Below are 20,656 nucleotides of genomic sequence, written 5' to 3' on the forward strand. Positions count from 1 at the left end.
CACGGAATTGCAGTATTAGTTGGAGTTATTTTAAAAAAGTAATTCAATCCTGCTGTTTAGTGTCTCAAGCAAGACGCATCCAGTACCTTGCATGGGGCTCTGACTGTTTTTTTAAATATCAGTAGTGTCTGGGGTGTTGCTGAATAATGGAGGGTCCTTTCAGAGAAGAGACATCTGGCAATCCTATTGTGCTTTGGGCAGAGGTGTGAATTGATCTGGAAGTCTTCCTGTTCCTCTCCCTCAGCCCTCCCCCCAACCTTGTGCTCTCAAGATGTTTGGGACTAAAAGTCCCATCAGCTCCAGCCCCTTGCAGGCTGAAGCATCTGGAGGGCACCAGGTTGGGGAAGGATACTCTTGCCCAACTCCCTACCTGTTTTCTTATTACTTTAAAAGTAATTGTGCAGTGTGTGTGTGCGCGCTATTCAACACATGGGGTTTTCAGAATCCTGAAATATTTGCTTCTGCCTAAAGAACTGAGACATTTGCCAAAGCCCTTCTACTTAAAACCATCAGAAGTGGGAGAGAAAGCTTTAGAAGAGGTGGATGTGAGGGGAATGTTTTCTGGCACTCCAGTCTGTTAAACATGAAATACTCGTTCTAGGGAAATAGGGTGAATAGAATTTACCCATAACCTCACAGGGCTTGCAGACAGGCTCCCATCCAGGCCATGACAAGACCCAGGTCCACTTAAGTCAGAAAGCTAAAGTTAAATATCATTGCTCTTAAAGGGAGTCTCTGAGTAAACATGTTTAAATTTGCACTGTGTTGATTTAACTCAAGTTTCCCATTTTTTAAATTCATCCACTTCCTGAACACAAGAGTGCATATTAATTGTTTGCTACAACAATTAAACAGGACAGTAGATGGCTAAATAAAGGCTCCAAGCTATCTAGGAGCCTAAGCCAACTACTCATGCAGCCCATAATGCTATTGGAATACATAGTGATAAATGCTTAGAGAGAAGAGAGGCCACTGTAAAATCCATAAATTTCTGTTTGGGTCTGTTTTCTCATGAAAGGACACTAAGCAAGGTTACTTCCTCAAAGATAAGGGTCCACTGCAGGTGTGTTGGTCTGTGGGGCAGATGTCCAGAACTTTCAAGAAGCAAAGGCGGCAGCTGCTCAGCCAAACAGTGTTTCTGCATGAAATGGAAAGGAACTACAGTGGTACCTCAGGTTACATACGCTTCAGGTTACAGACTCTGCTAACCCAGAAATAGTACCTTGGGTTAAGAACTTTGCTTCAGGATGAGAACAGAAATCACGTGGCGGTGGCGGGAGGCCCCATTAGCTAAAGTGGTACCTCAGGTTAAGAACGGACCTCCGGAACGAATTAAGTTCTTAACCCGAGGTACCACTGTATCCATGCTGTTTAGTTGATAGGCCTAAATATCTGTAATAGCCAGCTTGCTGTTATAATGCTTCCCTCAGAAATCAAATAATTGTTCCTTATGGATTTTCTTCTGCTGCTGCTTAGAAAAGCAGCCGTTAATGCAATGAGTTTGTTAGAATGCCACAAATTATGTTTTACAAGTTAAATGCAGGATGTAACATTTGTTTTTCATTTTAATAAAAGTTATTTGAAAAAAGTGTCAGTCTATCCTAGGAAGTGTCAGTGCTTTTAATGTAAAACTAAAAGTGAGGAAAATGCTTGGAACTGGAGGACTGTGCTGTGTCTTGGCAAAGACACGCCTGCCTAGGAGAGAGAGTCAGAGTTTTGTCCAAATGCACTGGGGTCTTTCCATTGTCTTGCATGAAAATTTGGATCAGGCCTCCTAGCTGAGCAATCTTTTCCATCTGTTAATGCATTGCTTCAGAATTTGAAACCTCCCGTGGTTCAGTTTGAAACATGGTGGAAAAGAGACAGACAAAATCGTTTTGAATTCAAGCCGAGTGCTGATTATCATGCACCTAAAAACCTTCATCCTCTTTACTGAGGTTTCAGGATGCAAAAGGAATGCAGCCTCTGGAGCTAATGTATATTCCATACATGCCAAAGCTAAGATCCACCCCACCCCCTTGCACATACATCTCCCCCTTGCTTGGAGAACCATTTGTGGTCCAGACAAATGAATGTAATTGAAGACTCCTCTTTCTTTTTCAGCTGGCTGCTATGATAATGGGCAGCACTATCAGATAAACCAGCAATGGGAGCGCAGTTACCTGGGGAAAATTCTGGTCTGTACCTGTTATGGAGGGAGCAGAGGGTTCAACTGCGAAAGCAAGCCTGAGGGTAAGCAGAAGATTGCTATTACTACCACCAGCACCACCACTCCTACAAAAACAATATTCTGGGGAAACTAGACATTTTTTTCAAAACAAAAGATGTTGAGATAAACAGAGCTACTTTGTCTGAAAGTATCTTTAAAGGTAGCCTGTTCTTAACTCATTTTACTTCTTGACTATCCTCCCCACAACTTTGTTTGGCTTTGATACCTCTGAGTGTAGGACTGCCATACATCCGGATTTTCCCAGACATTACTGGGATTTCAAAAGCGGAATTGATGTCTGGGGGAAATTCCAAAAGGCAAGGTGGCACTTTGTCCTGGATCTTAGGCAAGTCAGTTGGAAAATCGTGGGTTTTTTGCGTTTTCATAAAAGAAAGCTCAACGATTTTGGGGGTGTCTTGGTTTTTACTTTTTGAAATATGGCAACCCTATCTGAGTGTATCTTTGCTTCTCCTGTCCATTGTCATGTGGAAGTCTTCTGGCCAACCACTGTACCATTTTGTGCTCTGCACTGCTGCTAGTGAAGCGATTTTCAAACAAACTACAGGCAGCAAACCCTCTCTTACAATGATGTGTCTGCCAGGGAATCTCTACGTGGTCAATAGAGAATGTTCCTTTCCCTGCCGCTCTCAGCAAGGGCTGTAGAACATGTTCTAGGGCACACAGAACATTTTGGGCCTCATTGTCTGAGGAGTCTCCAGAAGAGTAGCCTGGAAATGCTTAGTGCTCCGTTGCAGAGAAAGCTTTGTGGGGATGGGCAGGCTCTCTCCGGGAGTTGGTGTTGGTGCCGCCTTTGCCTTAAATGTGTGGATTGGCTTACTTGGCTTTAAAGGAGAAGGGAAGACAAGTCTATCAGTGGCTAATATCTGTGATCACTAAATTGAGCCTCCAGATTCAGAAGCAGTCTACTTTTGCAGACCAGATTCTAGAGACAGGCAATGGGAGAGGGCTTGTTGGGCCTTTGTGCCCCTTTGGACAGCTTCTTGGAAGCTTCTGACTGGACATGGAGAGAAACGGGGCTCTGGAGCAGCAAACTCTTGGTCTGATCCAGCTGGGTTCCTCTTAGGAATGCAGGTGCCAGGTGCTTTGGTTACACTGTGTGCAAAAGGGCACTTGAAATGATAGTATTAAACCAGAAGGAATTTGTGGGGGACGCACACAGTGTGGAATAGATGGCAAAGTGTTAAAGCTGAGTCAGGCTTTTTTATTTTGGGGATAAGATTGGCAGGAGGGGTATAAAGCAGTCAAGAAGGGGAAGTTGAGGAGCAGCATGCATATCAGCTACAGCCAGAAAGCAGATTAGCTGGAGATCAAGAAGCTCTCCCTAATGGAGTGATGGCTATGCACTTTTTAAGAGCAACCAGGACAGTACAAACCATGGCAATGAGGAATGCATGGCCTCTCTTGCAAGAAAACCTAGGGAATATTACTAGTAAAGAAGGACTCCTAGTCCATGAGATCGCATCTTATGCCACAAGGGACCTGAGGTGGGACTATTGGGCTGAGTCATTCAAATCAAGATGTGAACTTCGCTTCTGGGTGGGCCCTGCTTTGATCTCTGCCCATTCCCTCCCTGTTTTCCTTCCCTCTCAAGATCCTTCCCTTTCACTCCACCATACAGGTTGCCTTCTCTGACCCAACTTGTGTGTTTCTAGGGCTCCCTTCTTTTGCTCTTTCTGTCTTAGGCCCTCTAGGATCTAAGAAGCTGAGCCAAGTGCAGCCAGAGACTTTTCTGCCTGCCTCACCTCCTAGGTGACCCAGTCACCACCCCTGATCCCTTTATGCATGACAATTTGAATGGTTGGGGAGGGGGATTAGAACCTGCCTGCTACATATTCTGCTATGGTGATCTACTCTTTCCTTCCCACTCAGCGGAAGAAACCTGCTTTGACAAATACACTGGAGCTACATATCGAGTCGGGGAGACTTACGAACGACCAAAGGACTCCATGATCTGGGACTGTACTTGCATTGGGGCTGGCCGTGGTAGAATCAGCTGCACTATTGCAAGTATGTATTGGAGATGGAGAGGTGCTTAGGTGCTCAAAGACAAATGTCTTATGTGCTCAAGACATTTACTGACACTGTTGGGGCATTACAGAAGTCCACCATTGCCCACCACCAAATTGCAAGAATAGCAAACAATGTCACAAGTCTGTAAGGAATTTTCTCAGTGGAAAAATTCACAGTTCAGTCAGGAACTTAGCATGTGAATGCTATAGAGAAGCCACAAGGTTTCCATTGTCTACCCCAATATCAGAATAAGGACTGTTATTCATGATTATAACTACTATGTAAAGAGAAGCAACTTGCCTTTATGACATGCAAACTTTATGAATAAGTGTTTTTATTTGTTGATATGCATAAAAGAAAATATTTCTTGAGTCAATTATTTCCTTTAGTGGATACTTATAGGTATTCTTTCTATCAAATGATTAGCTTTCATTTCCATTTGGTGCAAAGAATTTGAACCATAAATTTCACTGTAAAGTAACATGCATAAAAAAACCAAGAGCAGAGAGATTATCTGTAGTGGAAAATGTGCAAGAAGATCGAGGAGGTGTAGTTTTGGCCTTGTGTAGTCAACCCTTCCTGTGAGTCCTCGCAGGAGCACTCCTGCCCTAGAGGGTGGCCCAACTGGGGCTGGAGGGCCCAGATTGGGAGCCCCAATCGGCCTGGTTGGGGCAGGTGCGAATGGTGCAGGCCAATGTGATCTGAGAGGATGACGGACCAAACACTCCATAGAATTGAATTGAATTGGGTGGTGTATGTGGGTGAAGACCTGTGGGGGAATAGTTTCTTTGGGGTCATTTATCAGTGTAAAAGGGGTTTTATTGCTGTTTAAGAAGGTTTACTGTTTGAGAGTTTTTTGTTGTTGCTGTTTGAGGAGGTTTTCATATTCTGTTCAAATAAAAATCCCCCCCTTTTACATATTGTCTACCAAAGATCCTATAAAGAACCTGCAGTGTTAATTGGCAACACAGCAATCTCTTTTACAAATGTAAGGTTTTCCAGATTGAAACATAAGACATTTCTGATATTACAGGAATTTGCCAAGTTGTGGTCATTAGACATTTCTTCAACTTAAGTGATGCTTATTTCTGTTGCCCATTTTGGAAAAGAGCTCAGACTGTTCCTCTAAGAAGGACTGCCTGGTAGGACTGTTGAGGAAAATGGCTGCTTTATATAACACCTCACACTGGTCTGCAGGGCAACTGAACTGGATACAGGATTCTAGGGAGTCACTGATGCTTCTGCTCATCTATGGGGAGGAGCCATCTTTCAATGGTAGGGCATCTGCTCAGGGTTGGAGCATATGCCCGCCCTGCCCAGGGCGGACGCGCTCCCAAGGGGGGCGCAGTGTGGAGGGTGCCCTCCCAGGCATGGGATAGCCGCTCGGGTGCACGGAGCGCTACGTGTGCTCTGCAGCCAGGGGCGGAGTGAGCCACCAATGGCAGACATTCAGCACGCCGCCCACCTGTGACTCCCAAGCCTCCCCCAGCTGTCAAAACGAAAGGGGAAGAGGGGAATGCCGCCGGCAAAGCAGCACAGCTCCCCCTTCCCGCGATGGCTTGGGGTAGGCTTGGGAGTTGCGGGCGTGCTGAATGTCACCCCCCTCAGCGAAGACACCCGGAGCGGCCTGCCCCACTGCACCCCCTTCCTCTGCCCCTGCATGTGCTTTGCATGCAGAACTAGTTAGAAAGGTCTTAGGTAGTAAGGTTGGAAAACATAATTGCCTAGAAACTTGGAGAGTTGCCACTAGGCAGAGTAGACAATGCTGGACTGGATGGACCAATCCAGTGTCTTGGTATAAAGGAGTTCTGTCTAATTCTATGTGCAATTTTTACAGATCGCTGTCATGAAGGAGGTCAGTCTTACAAGATTGGGGATACCTGGAGAAGGCCTCATGAGACAGGGGGCTACATGTTGGAATGTGTGTGTCTTGGCAACGGGAAGGGTGAATGGACTTGCAAACCAGTTGGTATGTATTGGTTTATGTTTGTTCCTGAGATATCAAATATGGATCTGCAGGTGCTTCAGATTCAGTAAACAAAGCTCTTTATGGCAATGGTTTGAGGTAGATGTTGGCCTCTTGATTCTTTGACAGGATACTTTCTTTCAAAGATAAATGTGTGTGTATGTGTGTACACACACATATCTATTTGTCCTCCCTATTTTAGTGCTTTGAGTATGTTCTAACATCCTTAGGCTGTTATATATGGAAATCACTTAATGTAGCTGGTATGGCGATTGGGCCTATTTCCCACTCAGGTGGTCATCCTGAATCTGGGGAGAGTCATGATTGAATGCTCTCAAATACAAAACAGTTCCTGCCACATAGAAAATGAATATAGCATTCAAGCTACTTCAGAGCATTACTTTTTCTTTGTATGGAAAAGGATTCATTCATGTGATTCCTGCACATGAAGTCTGAAGTGAAAGGTGAACACTGTAGTGAGAACTGGACTTCATGTTTGACATATTTTTGAGATATCCACATTCTGTTTTTTCACTTCACCTATTAGTGCAGTTTGGAAGGAGATAATGGAAGCAATTTCTCCTTCCCCTCCTCGGTTAAGAAATCTTGTTTCATCTTTTGACTGAAGAACTTTAATAACCAAAGTATCTTTCACAAATATTTTTCTGTAGCTGAGCGGTGCTACGATAATGCTGCTGGGACTTCCTATGTTGTTGGAGAGATCTGGGAGAAGCCCTATCAGGGATGGATGATGGTGGATTGTACTTGCTTAGGAGAAGGCAGTGGACGCATTACCTGCACTTCCAGAAGTAAGTATCACCTTAAGGCAGAACGATGGCCATCCACCAGTATGATTTTTGTGATAGTCCAGCTCCCATTAGCTCTGAACAGCATGGCCAGTAGGGAAGATGGGAGTTGTAGTCCAGCAGTATTTGGGGGGCGGCAAAGGTGTGGAGGTCCTCCACACCTGCTGTAAAGTATTAAGTGGAATGCACAGGCTGCAAGACTAAGCACACACTTACTTGGGAGTAAGCCATATTGAACATACTGGGGCTTGCTTCTAAGTAAACATGAGTAGGATTGTGCTACACCAGTGCAATCTTGTGCATGTTTACCATGTGTCCTGCTGTGTCCTGTGGCTCTTAAGTGTACATAAGACTGTGGATGAAGTGCTAATCATGCTTTATCTTTTGATGTAACACCTTTCATTCACACTAATTGTCCTCAGGGTAATTTTCCTGCTCGCACTTTAGTCTTGCACTTCATGCTGGGAAAGGTTTTCCCATTCTAGGAATATTGTAAAATTTGATCAGGAAAGCTGTAACCAGTCCTTTCTCTTTTAGAGAAACTGGAGATAGACTTGTGAACTTCAGAAGCAGCTAGAGTGTTCTCCTATTGCTGTTTCCCAGATACACTTAAGAATTACCGACAGATAATTTAGTGCTGCATCAATTATTTTTGCCACAAACTTAAAAGTATCTACAGGAGACCATTGGTTGGAAATTGTGGTTTTGTCTTCATTGGAATTTACTAGGAAGGCACTGCCTTGGAGCCTAGAATAATTTAGAGTGAGGAAGTTCATTGAAGGAAAGTTTCCTGGTCTTTCTCTGCACCAGCCACCTGTGTCCCTCTTCCCCAGTACCTGTTCCACGTGGTGGTGGTGGTGGTAAGGGGGCCTCCTAAACAGTGTGGGGTAGGTTGAGGACTGAGGGAATGGGTACTTTTCCTTCCATGCAGTTACTTAAGTTAACTTATCTGAGGACACATTGTGATTAGAACTGGAATTTGAAAGGTAACCAAAACAGTGAACTGCCTGCTACTCAAGCATTGTAGATATGCAGTCCTCTGTATTAACAGCTCTGAAATGGAGCAGTTACCGTGAGGTGGGGGGAATCCCATGTATAGGTGATGGAGCCATTGGCATACATAGGAAGCATTTTTATTCTGGAGTTTGAACCAGTGAAATGTTTACAAGAAAAGCTTCCATATTTTTCTTTTTTTTCCTTTAAAAAAAAAGCCACTTAAAAGTGAGATCACTGACTGAATGTAAAACCCATATAATCTGACTTTGGAAACATCTGGTCTCCTAAACCTTGTGTCTGGTAGGTTTTGAGATATCTTCTTTTAGTTTTTAATTGGTGACGCAAAGTCATGGCTTTTTACTAACATAAACAATAGTTAATAATGCCCAAACCCTCAAAGTAGGTTTGCTCTGCCTCCATGGCAATAATACTTCTGAATACCAGTTGCTGGAAACCACAGGTGGGAAGAGTGCTCTTCTCCTCAGGTCCTGCTTGTAGGCTCCCCTCAGGCATCTGGAGGACCACGATGAGAACAGGATGCTGGACTAGATGGGCCATTGACCTGGTCTTATGTTTTTACGTTCATACGAGATTAAACTTTAAAGCTCTGGAAGACAACCTTTCATTTGTAATTGCAGTCTGACTTGTGGTGACAATACATATGCATTACAAAATGGGGAAGACCAGGAGGTATAATGTTTGCAAGTACCAGTAAAAAGACATGATCCAATTATTTGACATTGATATAATTTGTTTCATGACATGATTTGTGTATCATGATTTTTCTCCTACGGGTTGCTGTAAGAGAGAACAGAAAGTTTCAGTATTTTTCAGAAAGTTAATGAAGCATCTTCTACAAATCTAAAATGGAAACAACGGATTCAGTACAAATGGTAGATACATCTTTGCTAATAATCACAGGTTTTACAGTGTTGCCCCATAGATTATCTCAGTAGCCCTACGGAGTAGGCAGTGACTGTTCCTCGTAGGCAGGCGAATTCTTGGACTTATATAGCAGGCATGAGGAACCTCTGGCTCGGAGGCCCAGTGTGGCTCTTGGGGCCTCTGTATGTGGCTTTGGGGACTTCCCCAGACCACATACCTCACTGGCCCAGCTCCATGCTGCCTTTGACCACTTTTTTGCCTAGCTTTAGCTGTGATAATGGCTCTTGATTTCTTGGATGGAGGTTGAGATACTGAGCGATTGTAGAGGAGTTGTAGAAATGCCTGACTTTGTGTGGTTGGCATGTAGCTTGTTGTACAAAACTAAGGGTTACATCCGTTGCACTGTCCATTTTTGCCTCTGGCCAGCCCACCGCTGCTGTGTAGTCCCCAGAAAGTTTGCTGATGAGGGAATGTCTCCCGCAGGCTGGAAAATGGACCCCATCCTTATATGGCATGTGAAAGAGCTGCTTGCAGATGGCATTGGGTTTGTTTATATGGATGGATTGGCATTTTGATTCCTGGTCTATGTTGATAACCATATCTGTGGACTTAAGCCCTTTCTGTTTGTTGTTATGAAGTTGCTCCACCACCCACAATAACACAGCCTCTGTTCTCATTTTGCCACACTGTTGTAGTTATTTTGGGGGATCCCCCCAAATTCAGGCACCAGTTCTGGGGAGTGAGCCCCACTGAGCTCAATATAACATACTTCCGATGGAATGTACGGTTAGAAAGCTTAGTTTTATTGAAGCTTTTCTGGCCTTTTTATGAAGCATGCAGCTGCTGGCCACCCAAGGATGGAGATCTCCTTGTGAATGAGCAAGCCTCTTAGAACAAACCACCATGTTTTATTCCCACAGAAGTTTCCTTGTTTCCCAGCTCTGAATGTTTTTAAAAGTGCTTTCCCAGGATTCCATTCACACACATGAACTTGGTGTATAAAACCACAGACCAGTTTCCTTGCTAGGCCATGGTATTCTGTCAATCTGATCTCATGGTTTTCTCAAGTATTTCCCACATGTTGGTTTTTGTGGCCAAAGTGCAACAGCTGAGAAACCATTTGGAGTGATTCAGAGGTTTTCTTCTACCCAGCCCTAGTATCTCCAGAGGGTGCCCACCCCATGACCCTGCATTTCTCAAGGGTGGGTTTCAGCTGTCAGGCACAGCGGGCAGGAACTTCCTGGTGCCACTTTGTTTCAGGGAAAGCAGCTGCATGAATGGTGATGTGTGCTTGCACAGAGAGGTGCGGTGAGTGTGGTAATGTGTGCAGGAGAAAGACTTGAAGCTATCAGCATGTGGCGGGAGGAGAGTAGAGGAAGGCAAGCATTGGAACAGAATATTTATTCACTGACCAAGGGATGGGCCAGTTTGTATCTTCCTTGGGCACTTGCTTCCTAGGGCACAGGAGGCATGTTTTCCAGTGTACATGACCAGGGGCAGAGTATGCCCCTCTTTGGCCCTAAGGTATATTTTTAATAGTCTCATACATATGTTTGCCATTACTGGGAGGGTTGCCTGTGTATCTGGATGGCAGGATTTATCCTCTCATAATTGTCCAAACTGCAGCAGGCTGTTGAAGTTGCTCATATGGGCTTTGATAAAAAATCCACAACTGTCACTGGGCAACTGACTCATCTCTCTGTTTTAATCCTATAATTGCAAAATCAAAATAGTGATTTATCTCAATCCGTTGTTAACTAGCATGTAAATTTTTCAAAGTAGTAGAAAAATAAATTCCGCTTGATTCTTGGCAACTAAAATAGACTGTTGGTGTTTAATTAGATCAGTCTGTATGACAGATCAATGACTGTGTGAAAAAAATGTTTTTACCAGTCCAAGTGGATCAAGGTATCTGTAGCACACGGGATGCTGAAATGGCAAGGGCTTCATTTCCCCATTGTGTGTTTTCATTTCCTTTACAGACAGGTGCAATGATCAGGACACCAGAACATCTTACAGAATTGGAGATACCTGGAGTAAGAAAGACAACAGAGGGAATCTACTTCAGTGCATCTGCACAGGGAATGGCAGAGGGGAATGGAAGTGCGAGAGGCATTCATCTCTCCAAACCACAGGCATAGGTAGGTGATCAACCTGGATATGATCATGAAATCTAAATGCATCACATTGGTGCTGTAACTGATTTGCTTCTTTTTCCTGCCTCCTTCCTACGCCTTCCTCAGCCTCTCAAAAAAGAGTCCTTGTTCTATTTGTGGGACTTAGAGGGACGCGGGTGGTCTAAACCACTGAGCCTCTTGGGCTTGTCGATCGGAAGGTCGGCAGTTCAAATCTCCATGACGGAGTGAGCTTCCATTGTTCTCTCCCAGCTTCTGCCAACCTAGCAGTTCAAAAGCACGCCAGTACAAGTAGATAAATAGGTACCGCTGTGATGGGAAGGTAAATGGCGTTTCCATGTGCTCTGGCTTTCATCATGGTGTTCCATTGCACCAGAGGCGGTTTAGTCCTGCTGGCCACATGACCTGGAAAGCCGTCTGTGTACAAACGCCGGCTCCCTCGGCCTGAAAGCGAGATGAGCGCTGCAAACCCAGAGTCACCTTTGACTGGACTTAACTGTCCAGGGTCCTTTACCTTCTACCTTTACTTGTGGGAAGAAGTCGGTTAAGCTAGGATTGTGTATAGAAGGGAGGAGCAGTAGGAGGCGGTGGCACTTGTTCTCTTAATAATTGCAGACTGTGTGTAGCAGGAGTGGGGCTGGGGGCTGGAAGATTACAAAGCCTATGGGCTTTTCAGGTGCCATGGCTGTCCTCTGTTACGCTGTATATAAACTACTAGCAGGGAGTTCCTGGAGCGGCCCAGGTATTCAAAGAAACCCAAACATATGATGACTTTTAAATTGATAGTATAATTTGTGAGAGTTTGGGCTGTGTGCACATACATACACCCACACACCAATCCAGGACTCTGAGCACGTGACCTTGCCCTGAATAATTTTTTAGGGATGGAAGAACTAATGATTAATTTGGGTTCATTTGGTCCACCAGCTTGATTAAAAAATGGCACCCGGCCTGCAAACATAGATAAAGACCACCTCCTTCTCTTTGGAAACCCTTGCGCCAAGTTTGGCAATGATGTCTCAAGAGGCGGATGCACAGGTTGGAACTGTACCACCAAACTGGGCAACAATATTTTCAGTGGTCTCCAAATTGGCACATTTTGAACTCATTGTGCCAAAGTCACATTTTGGACCGCCATATTGATTCAGAACAACAGCCGGGGTCCCAACATTGATGAAAAGTGAGAACCCTCATGGCAATATATCTGGAGAGGCATTTGAACACACAGAACAAATGAGCAAACCATTTCCCAAAATACATAGAAGATAAGAACCCTTGGTCTGTTCCAGCAAGGAAGTTGGACACAGGAATAGAAGCAAAGGTGCCTCTGAATACCACAAGCTGGGGAGAAGCCTTTACTTTTTCTTTAACGTGTTCTAAAAACAAAATAGGCTGAACAGTTAATGACTTTTATTTCCTCATTTCAAATTTTGCAGATTTAATGAAACTTTAATTGGTTGATTAAGTGACTCAAAGGGGATAATTAACTGGCAAAGATGATTTAATCAAGGGACAGCCCTGGCTTTATGCAATGTGAACTGCAGGGTTTAATTGCTATCACACTTTCCTCTGAAGGAACTGCGTCTGCTACCATCACAGATGTGCGAACGGCGCTCTACCAACCTCAGTCCCAGCCTACTCCATATGGGCACTGCATGACTGACAATGGCATGGTCTACTCTTGGGGGATGCAATGGCTGAAGACACAGGGGAGCCAGCATATGCTGTGTACTTGTCTGGGCAATGGAGTCAGCTGCCAGGAAACAGGTACGAGGCATTTCAAATTCATAAAAGATTATCACTTAGGGATACTTGAGACTAATTGTAGGGGCTAGGTTTGATTGAGGTAGGTCTTTTAAAGATTGGCGCACCTTAGGAGAATGGATCACACCTTAGCTGTTTCACGGCTACCGACCGCAGTAGGACTCAACTGGATCATGTAAAGGTACTGAGGTGCCCTGCCTATTTCTTTGATCTCCTTTGACTACTATGCCTGAGTCACCATGTATGTCACCATGTAACACTTATTGCTACCATGTGATCATAGTTTAGAGAAGCAAGTCTCCCCATTCAACATCTCTCCTCAGAGAAAGAGGAGAATACAAGAGCATTGAATACAACAGTTGGATGGTGCTGTAGAGTAAGTTATGATAGCTTCAAGCTGTAGGAAAAAGGGAAAAGGAGAAAAAAGCTCACTGTTAAGGAAGACATTGCATTGCATTGTACTTGTGATTAGATGATAGGATAATGATGCAAAGTTTTGTTTCTAAAGCTGTGACCCAAACCTACGGTGGCAACGCCAATGGGGAGCCTTGTGTCTTGCCATTCACCTATAATGGGAGGACTTTCTACTCCTGCACTTCTGAAGGCCGGACTGATGGAACTCTCTGGTGCAGCACCACCTCAGACTTCGATCAGGACAAGAAATACTCTTTCTGCACAGAACAAAATGGTAAAATTCTTTAAAAGGAATACATCCTTGGGAGAAATAAGGTTTTGGGAGGCTAGCACTGTCCACGGAGGCACAGACTCATTAACTGAAATTTGCCATTGCTCTACTGAATTCAGTAACGGACTGTTTTTCCCCTAACGTGACTTGTGAGGATGGAGGAAGAAACAGTTGCAAGAAACACAGAATATAAAAGTCTGGTGGGTGTTGGTAGAGTGGGATGAGAAGTAGGATTTGAATCATAACGACCTCATAATAGAACCAGTTCAGTGCCATAGAGAAAATATTTTTCTACACCAGAAACCTAGGTTCAAATCTCTTGTGCTTGCCAAATAGCCACAGGCAGGTTATTTATTCTGCATGTTTCCATTTTATAAGACTGGAATTAACAGTAACATGACTCACCAGTTTACTGGCACTCAGACCATAGTCTGAAGAGAATGTAAATCTAAATAAACGAATCTGCCACTCAGGTTCACAACTGGCTTCTTCTTGGGAAAACTGCACTTCCAGAGATTGGGTTGGAGAATTCTTCTTAGGAATGATTGGCTAAGGAATGCTTGGAAATTACTCTCTTATTTCACTCATGTGCTTCTGCCCTGTGTCTCATCAGCTGGTTCCTGGAAATGCACAAGGAGTAGTATGTGAAGTTAGAATATATGTGCATGTGCAGTTATGTATATTTGTATGCTACCTTTTCACAGTTTGTACCATGCTCAGGGCCACTTACAACATAAAATTACATAACTACAACATAAAATGTAATTATAAACAATAAATAAAACACTAACAAATACAAAACCAAGCCGAACAATTTCCACATAAATCACAACAAATTCAAAAACAAAGATAGAAAAGACCAACAGCAACAACCCCCCCCCTCCCAAAGAATACCCCAGCCCCTACGATGGCAGTTTGCTCCTTCTAGTCTTGTGGGGGAAGGAGATTGGATGGAAGTGGAGCTGATAGTCTGAATAGAGCTCTGCATCCTGGATCCAGGGCCCTTTCTCTGTAGTTGTCTGACTGGCTTCTTTTTCTTTTTTCAAATTCCACTAAGACCTATGTCCATATTAGGCTCGAGGGGAAAGATGCCTCATGAGTATGATCAGTGCAATGCTCTGATGTCACTCCTTAGATCTTGAATCTGCAGCCAGGTTGCCATATATAGCAGCAAACAGAACCTGAGTCTTATGTGGCCTTTCCCCCCACCCCCCACCCCAAAGCATTTTGCCTCTGAGATGGGGAGGGAAATTTGCATTAAAGCAGGGATCTGCCTGTAGAGCGAAATAGTGCAGCAGGGAGTGGAGCTACTAGCTTTATAATACTAAGGCAGAAGCTGCCTGTCCAAATGATGTTAATGCTTTTAAACAATTCATTTGTCCATTATATGAAAGAAATACACCCAGTGCAAAAGTGCTTCAGATAAAGGATGCCAGCTGGAGTCTCCTTATCTGAATTTCTCCCCAGATTTTAGGGTTCTCAGTTAATTGATCTTGTTTGCTAATGTGCCGGTGCTGCTCCACAATGTGTCTTTCTTCCATTTTTTATTTCCATTGTTAATGAAGCTGAGCTGGTGTAATTTGCTATAGCTTCCAGTTTCCAGTCCCCCATTACAGGCTATCAAGGTGCACAAGTGTTTATAGAATATTGCACTAGCACTGGTGACACCACAGTTCCAATATGCACTTGACCATGAAGCTCTCTGAATGACCTGGAAACCTGGTCAGCTCACTGCCTTGCAGGTTTGTAAGAATAAGGGGCAGGGGCAGGAAGCAGGGAGAAGACCCATATTCATCACTTTAAGCTCCCTGGAGGAAAGGCAGGAAAGGAATAGAATACCTAAATAAATAAATAAGCAAGCAAGCACACTGGTTAAAAGATCACATGAGAGGGAGAACTGATGTGATTGCATTGTTAATCAAAATCAAAGTTTGTAAATGTAAATCTGTGTAAAATGTGTTTGTAAATCTGTGTAAAATGTGTTCTCCAGTGCATAATCTAATAATTACTTTGGATCGCTAGTAATCTGCCTTCTTACTTCAAATGAGTATATTCCTAGCTCTTTTAGTTGCAATAAAAAACCCTGGAAGCATTTGAGCTCAGGTGATGCTTTCTAGTAACAAGGACTGCAATAGCTGGTGGCACGCAACACTGACAGGACCAGTGGTCAGCTGCTTACTGGGAGGGAGAGGAGTGAGGTAGCAGGCAAGACTGGCATGGTGCAAATGCACCAGCAAAACCAGTCCAGTGCTTCCACCAGTGCAATTGGGTCTTCCTCCTCAACCTCCATCTCTGCAAGCAGCAGCAGTACAGCCAACCAGCGGTCAGGTAAGTGCTGCTGCCCCATCATTTCTGAGTTTCATTCCTTTGTTTACTTAATGTTCGTTCATTACTTTCATTTCCAAAAGTAACAACAGCTGCTAACAACAACATACCAGACTCAATACAACCAAGTTCTCATGTGCCTGCCTACTCTGTGGCCAGAAATTGGGGCAGTACTTTTCTGCTGCACCTACTTTTATCCCACTTTGATCTTTTTAAAGAATGAGCTTCCTTTAGCAACTGGGAGTGGCATTGATTATAATGTTGCCATGTAAAGGTCCACATGGAAGAGGGGAAAGAATAATTAAAATAGAACCACAGAAGCATCTGCCTAGTCTTACTGACTATTTTAAACCATTGGGTTGTAATTAGGGATATAAGTTAAGGTCTTATTTAAAGGCTTAGAGAGTGGTTCTGCTCTCAGGCAATCTGCCCACCATCCCACTGATTTTCCAGAATTTGAGTAAATTTGTCCCTGCCCTGCCCTAGCAGCTACTTCTGCACTATGATGAAGCTGTAAAGTCAGTGAGTTAAGACCTCCCATTGCCTCCAACTTAAAATAGCCCTCTATCTCCCTCTCCCTCTCCTTTATTTACATGATTAAGAACAGAAAGATGTTATACAGCACCGACCAAGGAGCAATGGCAGATAAAATTAATAGACTGTGCCGAAATGGGAAAACTCATGGGAAGAATTAAAAACCAGGAAGAGTTAACTTTTAATAAATGGGGAAAGTATATAGTTTATTTGAAAAATTATTGCAAACAATTAAATGCATTAGCAGGTTTGATGTAAACTTGTAGCTAAAGAATTGAAATAAGGAATAATTAAGGATTAGTAAAAACTGGAAGTATAAAGGAGATGCAGGGGGGATAATTATAACATAAGGACCCACAAAGGGGTGGGAGGGAAGTCAAAGGATATGTGCTTTGCTTTGCTTTTTTTTTCTTTTGATGTTTTGTAAAATTTGAAAAATTCAAAAATTAAAAGAGCAGAGAGATGTCTCTTAGTGCACATCTTCTGCTCTGGTTTTCCAGTGCTCCAGCGATGTGTCTTGATCTTTCCCACCCAGTCTCTGGATTAGAGCATAGATGAGGCCCTGTTTAAAAAAAAGCCTGAGGATCAGCTGCATTTCTGAAGCATCAGGGAATGAAAATGATGACTGTATTAGATTCACAATTCTTGGGTGCGCAGGAGTCATATCTGGCTTCAACTCTTGAGAGCAGAGTTTGGTTTTCACATTTGCCAGGAACTTTTTTTGAGAAAACCATTTGTGTACAGATGGAGGACTGCTTTTGCAACTTAACAAGAGTGTAGGCCATATTGGTTAGATGCTTTGCAAGTTTATTCCATTCACCCTCACAACAACCCTGTGTTGGAACCAAAGGCTGTATCTGAGGATACATGAAGTCTTCTCACAAATTTCTTTTAATATTTTATTAAATTCTTCTTCAGAAAGAACATAACTTAATCACATAACTAATAAAGTGATGGACATAATAATTGGGGGGATGTGCTTAGTTGAGGGTAACTCTTTATAGGTTTTTTGAGTAGGATTAGGACTCTGTAAGGAATGCCCTGCTGAGCTGGAATTCAAATCAAACTTTCTTAAGAGCAAAGACTCTGTATTGCAGCAAATTGCATACTCTGAAGTGACATCAAAAACACCACTATCCTGGATATTGTGATGTTATGGAGATGGGTCTCTGTGAATGGCAGTCATGCTAAGAAGTCGTGATAAGGCTTTGCAATGTCCACTTCCATGAATGGCTATTTCTGTCTTGCAGTCTTGGTTCAGACACGTGGTGGTAACTCCAATGGTGCCCTGTGCCACTTCCCCTTCCTCTACAACAACCAGAATTACACTGACTGCACTTCTGAGGGACGGAGAGACAGTATGAAGTGGTGTGGAACCACCCCAAACTATGATGCTGATCAAAAATTTGGATTTTGTCCCATGGCAGGTATGTTGAACATATATTTAGTGAGAGTCCAGTACTAAGATGTTTGACTGGTGCTCTAATTCTTTGCAGACTGTGAAATAATTTTGTCTATGTGATGCTGAAAGATCACTAATTAAACCTCAGCAGCTGTCTATAAATATTAGCCTCAATCATATTCAGCCAATATTCCATTCTGGAATCTAGAACCTTGTGGGAATGCATCTTGTCCTTAATTCAAGCTTCAGCAGTAGCTGCAAAATTCCAAATTGCATCCCCCTCCCAATGTAAATTAATCTCATTTGATATGCGTTGCTGAAATAGTTTTACATTACAACTTTAGCAAACACATTGATATCAAAACTCTTATGGAATCAGTAAGACAGAATGAAAATTTGTTCAAACATTTTAACAAAATTGTTTGTTCAAAAAAGAAGATTGCCACTGTACTTTGCTTAATATGAGGTATGGCATACACAAACATAGGCCCCAACAAACAAACCTCACTCTTTATTATTCCTTGAACAGCTCATGAGGAAATCTGTACCACCAATGATGGAGTCATGTACCGTGTTGGAGACCAGTGGGACAAACAGCATGACATGGGCCATATGATGAGGTGCACTTGTATGGGAAATGGGCGTGGAGAGTGGACCTGCATTGCTTATTCTCAGCTTAGAGGTATTTGCCCATTTCTGCTTGTATGCTCAGCTTGATATGGCCATTTGCAGTCTGTATGACAAGGATTAATCTAGAGTGGTCATATGATGTGGGTGCAAGGGGGTAGGTAATCTTCAGATATGATTTTGTTGTTGTTGTTGTTTAGTCGTTTAGTCGTGTCCGACTCTTCGTGACCCCATGGACCAGAGCACGCGAGGTACATCTGTCTTCCACTGCCTCCCGCAGTTTGGTCAAACTCGTGCTGGTAGCTTCGAGAACACTGTCCAGCCATCTCGTCCTCCGTCGTCCCCCTCTCCTTGTGCCCTCCATCTTTCCCAACATCACGGTCTTTTCCAGGGAGTCTCATATTCTCAGGAAGTGGCCAAAGTATTGGAGCCTCAGCTTCACGATCTGTCCTTCCAGTGAGCACTCAGGGCTGATTTCCTTATGAATGGATAGGTTTGATCTTCTTGTAGTCCATGGGACTCTCAAGAGTCTCCTCCAGCACCAGAATTCAAAAGCATCAATTCTTTGGTGATCAGCCTTCTTTATGGTCCAGCTCTCACTTCCATACTGGGAAAATCATAGCTTTAACTATATGACCTTTGTCGGCAAGGTGATGTCTCTGCTTTTTAAGATGCTGTCTAGGTTTGTCATTGCTTTTCTTCAGATATGGTAAAGCTCTCTTAATTCTTTATTAATTTCTAGATTGCATTATTCCATTGGCTTCATTGGGAATTGAGGGAATCCCTGCAAAACTCAGGGCATTTAGTGCAGCTATGAGTAATAATGGGCAAGGTTCTTTGCTCTCCTGAGCGAAATCTTATGAGGAGTGTAGTGGTCTCTGGTGGAAAATTTCAGTTCCTGAAAATCGCTAGAGACACATAGGCATTTGCTGTGAGACAAAAATCCTTCTTTACCATTTGTGCATTTGAGGCTTGGTACAGACCATTTTTGTCTCCTTGCGGTTGCCCACAGGAGAGCGTGAGGCTGGGCTTGGAAATCCGATGGTCAGCACAAGGCAGTGCCAAACTGGCTCCACCATGAAGGGGTGGAAGTTTAGGTGACGCTGGTGGTCCTTTGCCAGTCTGCTGGGATGGTGTAAATTGCAGCAGCTCCACAATATGGCACTCATTTCTCTGCTGCTTTGCCATGCGCACCGCAAGCAATTTGAGATCTCAGGCTGATCTTCTGGCTTCTCAAATGCTGCTTTGTACTGCAATGCTGGATGGTGCCCAAAGCCAGCATTCAGACTTCTGACCTTGAAAAAAGAAAAGAATTGCTGAGTAAATATAATACATTCCCCTTTGAATGTGCAGATGAAATGCATGCATACTAATCTGCATAAACAGAATCTCAGGCGCTTTAGTATAGGATCTCCTGTATCTACCCTTTTGGTGCCATGTAGACACCACTCCCAGATTAGTTTGGTTGGTACTGATGTGCCGAAGGACGAGTGTGGAGCTACTCTCCCTTCTTCAGTGATATCTTCCTTGGATGAGGAGGAATCGCTAATCTACAGGAAAACTGGGTAGGAAATTCTACTGAAAGTTCCTGAGTCTATGGATAGAGAAGTGCTTAGACAGCTTGAAAGAAAAATAAAAGAAGGTGAGAGTGCAGACATTTCATCATCTTGCATTTGCCTCACACCAGTGGATTACTGTTTAGAAGAAACAGGGTGGAGAGAAAACTTCCAGCTGCTGCTGAAATGGAATATAATTTATAGGGGACAGTCTGTTCCTGATTTTTCTTTGGCACGTTATGTAGCTCCGTAACTTCCCAGTTCCCTGTGTTAGTGTTGCCCAAAGTGTAGGTAGGCTTAGAGTGATCTCTAGTTGTGCTCGCCCTGCTGTGTCACTACTGTACTCTCCACTGAAGTGGTGATTCAGAATTAAAGCTGATTTTTATTGCCACTAGGCGATCCGGTTGTTATTCTGTACACCTGAGGGATTGGTGTTGGAAGGAAAGCAAAATACATTTTAAGATTTTGAATTGTGTTGGCTTTTCAGTCTTTTTATGAAATTCAGTATCCCCCCTCAAACCTTTGTAAAGAAATTGGGAACAGGGCTGGGCAATATTAGGTTTTCAACACTGGGGTGTATCACCAGCCAAACATCATGCTTTGCCGATATGCCGTGATGTTGAAAAAAGATGCATTGTTCCCAGTGCTTTGCTGGTCAGGGCCAAAGCAGCTGAACCAGGTCCACTCAGCTGGGGGGTAGGAGGGCTCCTGCCCCACAGCTGAGCGAGCCCATCC

General features: G+C 43.5%; 1 protein-coding gene across 8 annotated transcripts in view; it reads left to right on the forward strand.

Moving 5' to 3' along the window:
* Positions 1-20,656, forward strand: part of FN1 (fibronectin 1) — a 72,600-nt gene that overhangs the window by 507 nt on the left and 51,437 nt on the right. For all 8 annotated transcript variants that reach the window (XM_081015099.1, XM_081015100.1, XM_081015101.1 and 5 more), the window contains exons 2-10: positions 2,104-2,232; positions 4,100-4,237; positions 6,078-6,209; positions 6,878-7,015; positions 10,876-11,034; positions 12,604-12,795; positions 13,301-13,480; positions 17,587-17,763; positions 18,268-18,420. In XM_081015099.1, the coding sequence (XP_080871225.1) occupies positions 2,104-2,232; positions 4,100-4,237; positions 6,078-6,209; positions 6,878-7,015; positions 10,876-11,034; positions 12,604-12,795; positions 13,301-13,480; positions 17,587-17,763; positions 18,268-18,420 (1,398 nt within the window). The remainder of the gene's footprint in view (positions 1-2,103; positions 2,233-4,099; positions 4,238-6,077; positions 6,210-6,877; positions 7,016-10,875; positions 11,035-12,603; positions 12,796-13,300; positions 13,481-17,586; positions 17,764-18,267; positions 18,421-20,656) is intronic.

The sequence above is a fragment of the Podarcis pityusensis genome (genome assembly GCF_964106645.2).
Source record: "Podarcis pityusensis genome assembly, chromosome: 1".
Classification (NCBI taxonomy): Eukaryota; Metazoa; Chordata; class Lepidosauria; order Squamata; family Lacertidae; genus Podarcis; species Podarcis pityusensis.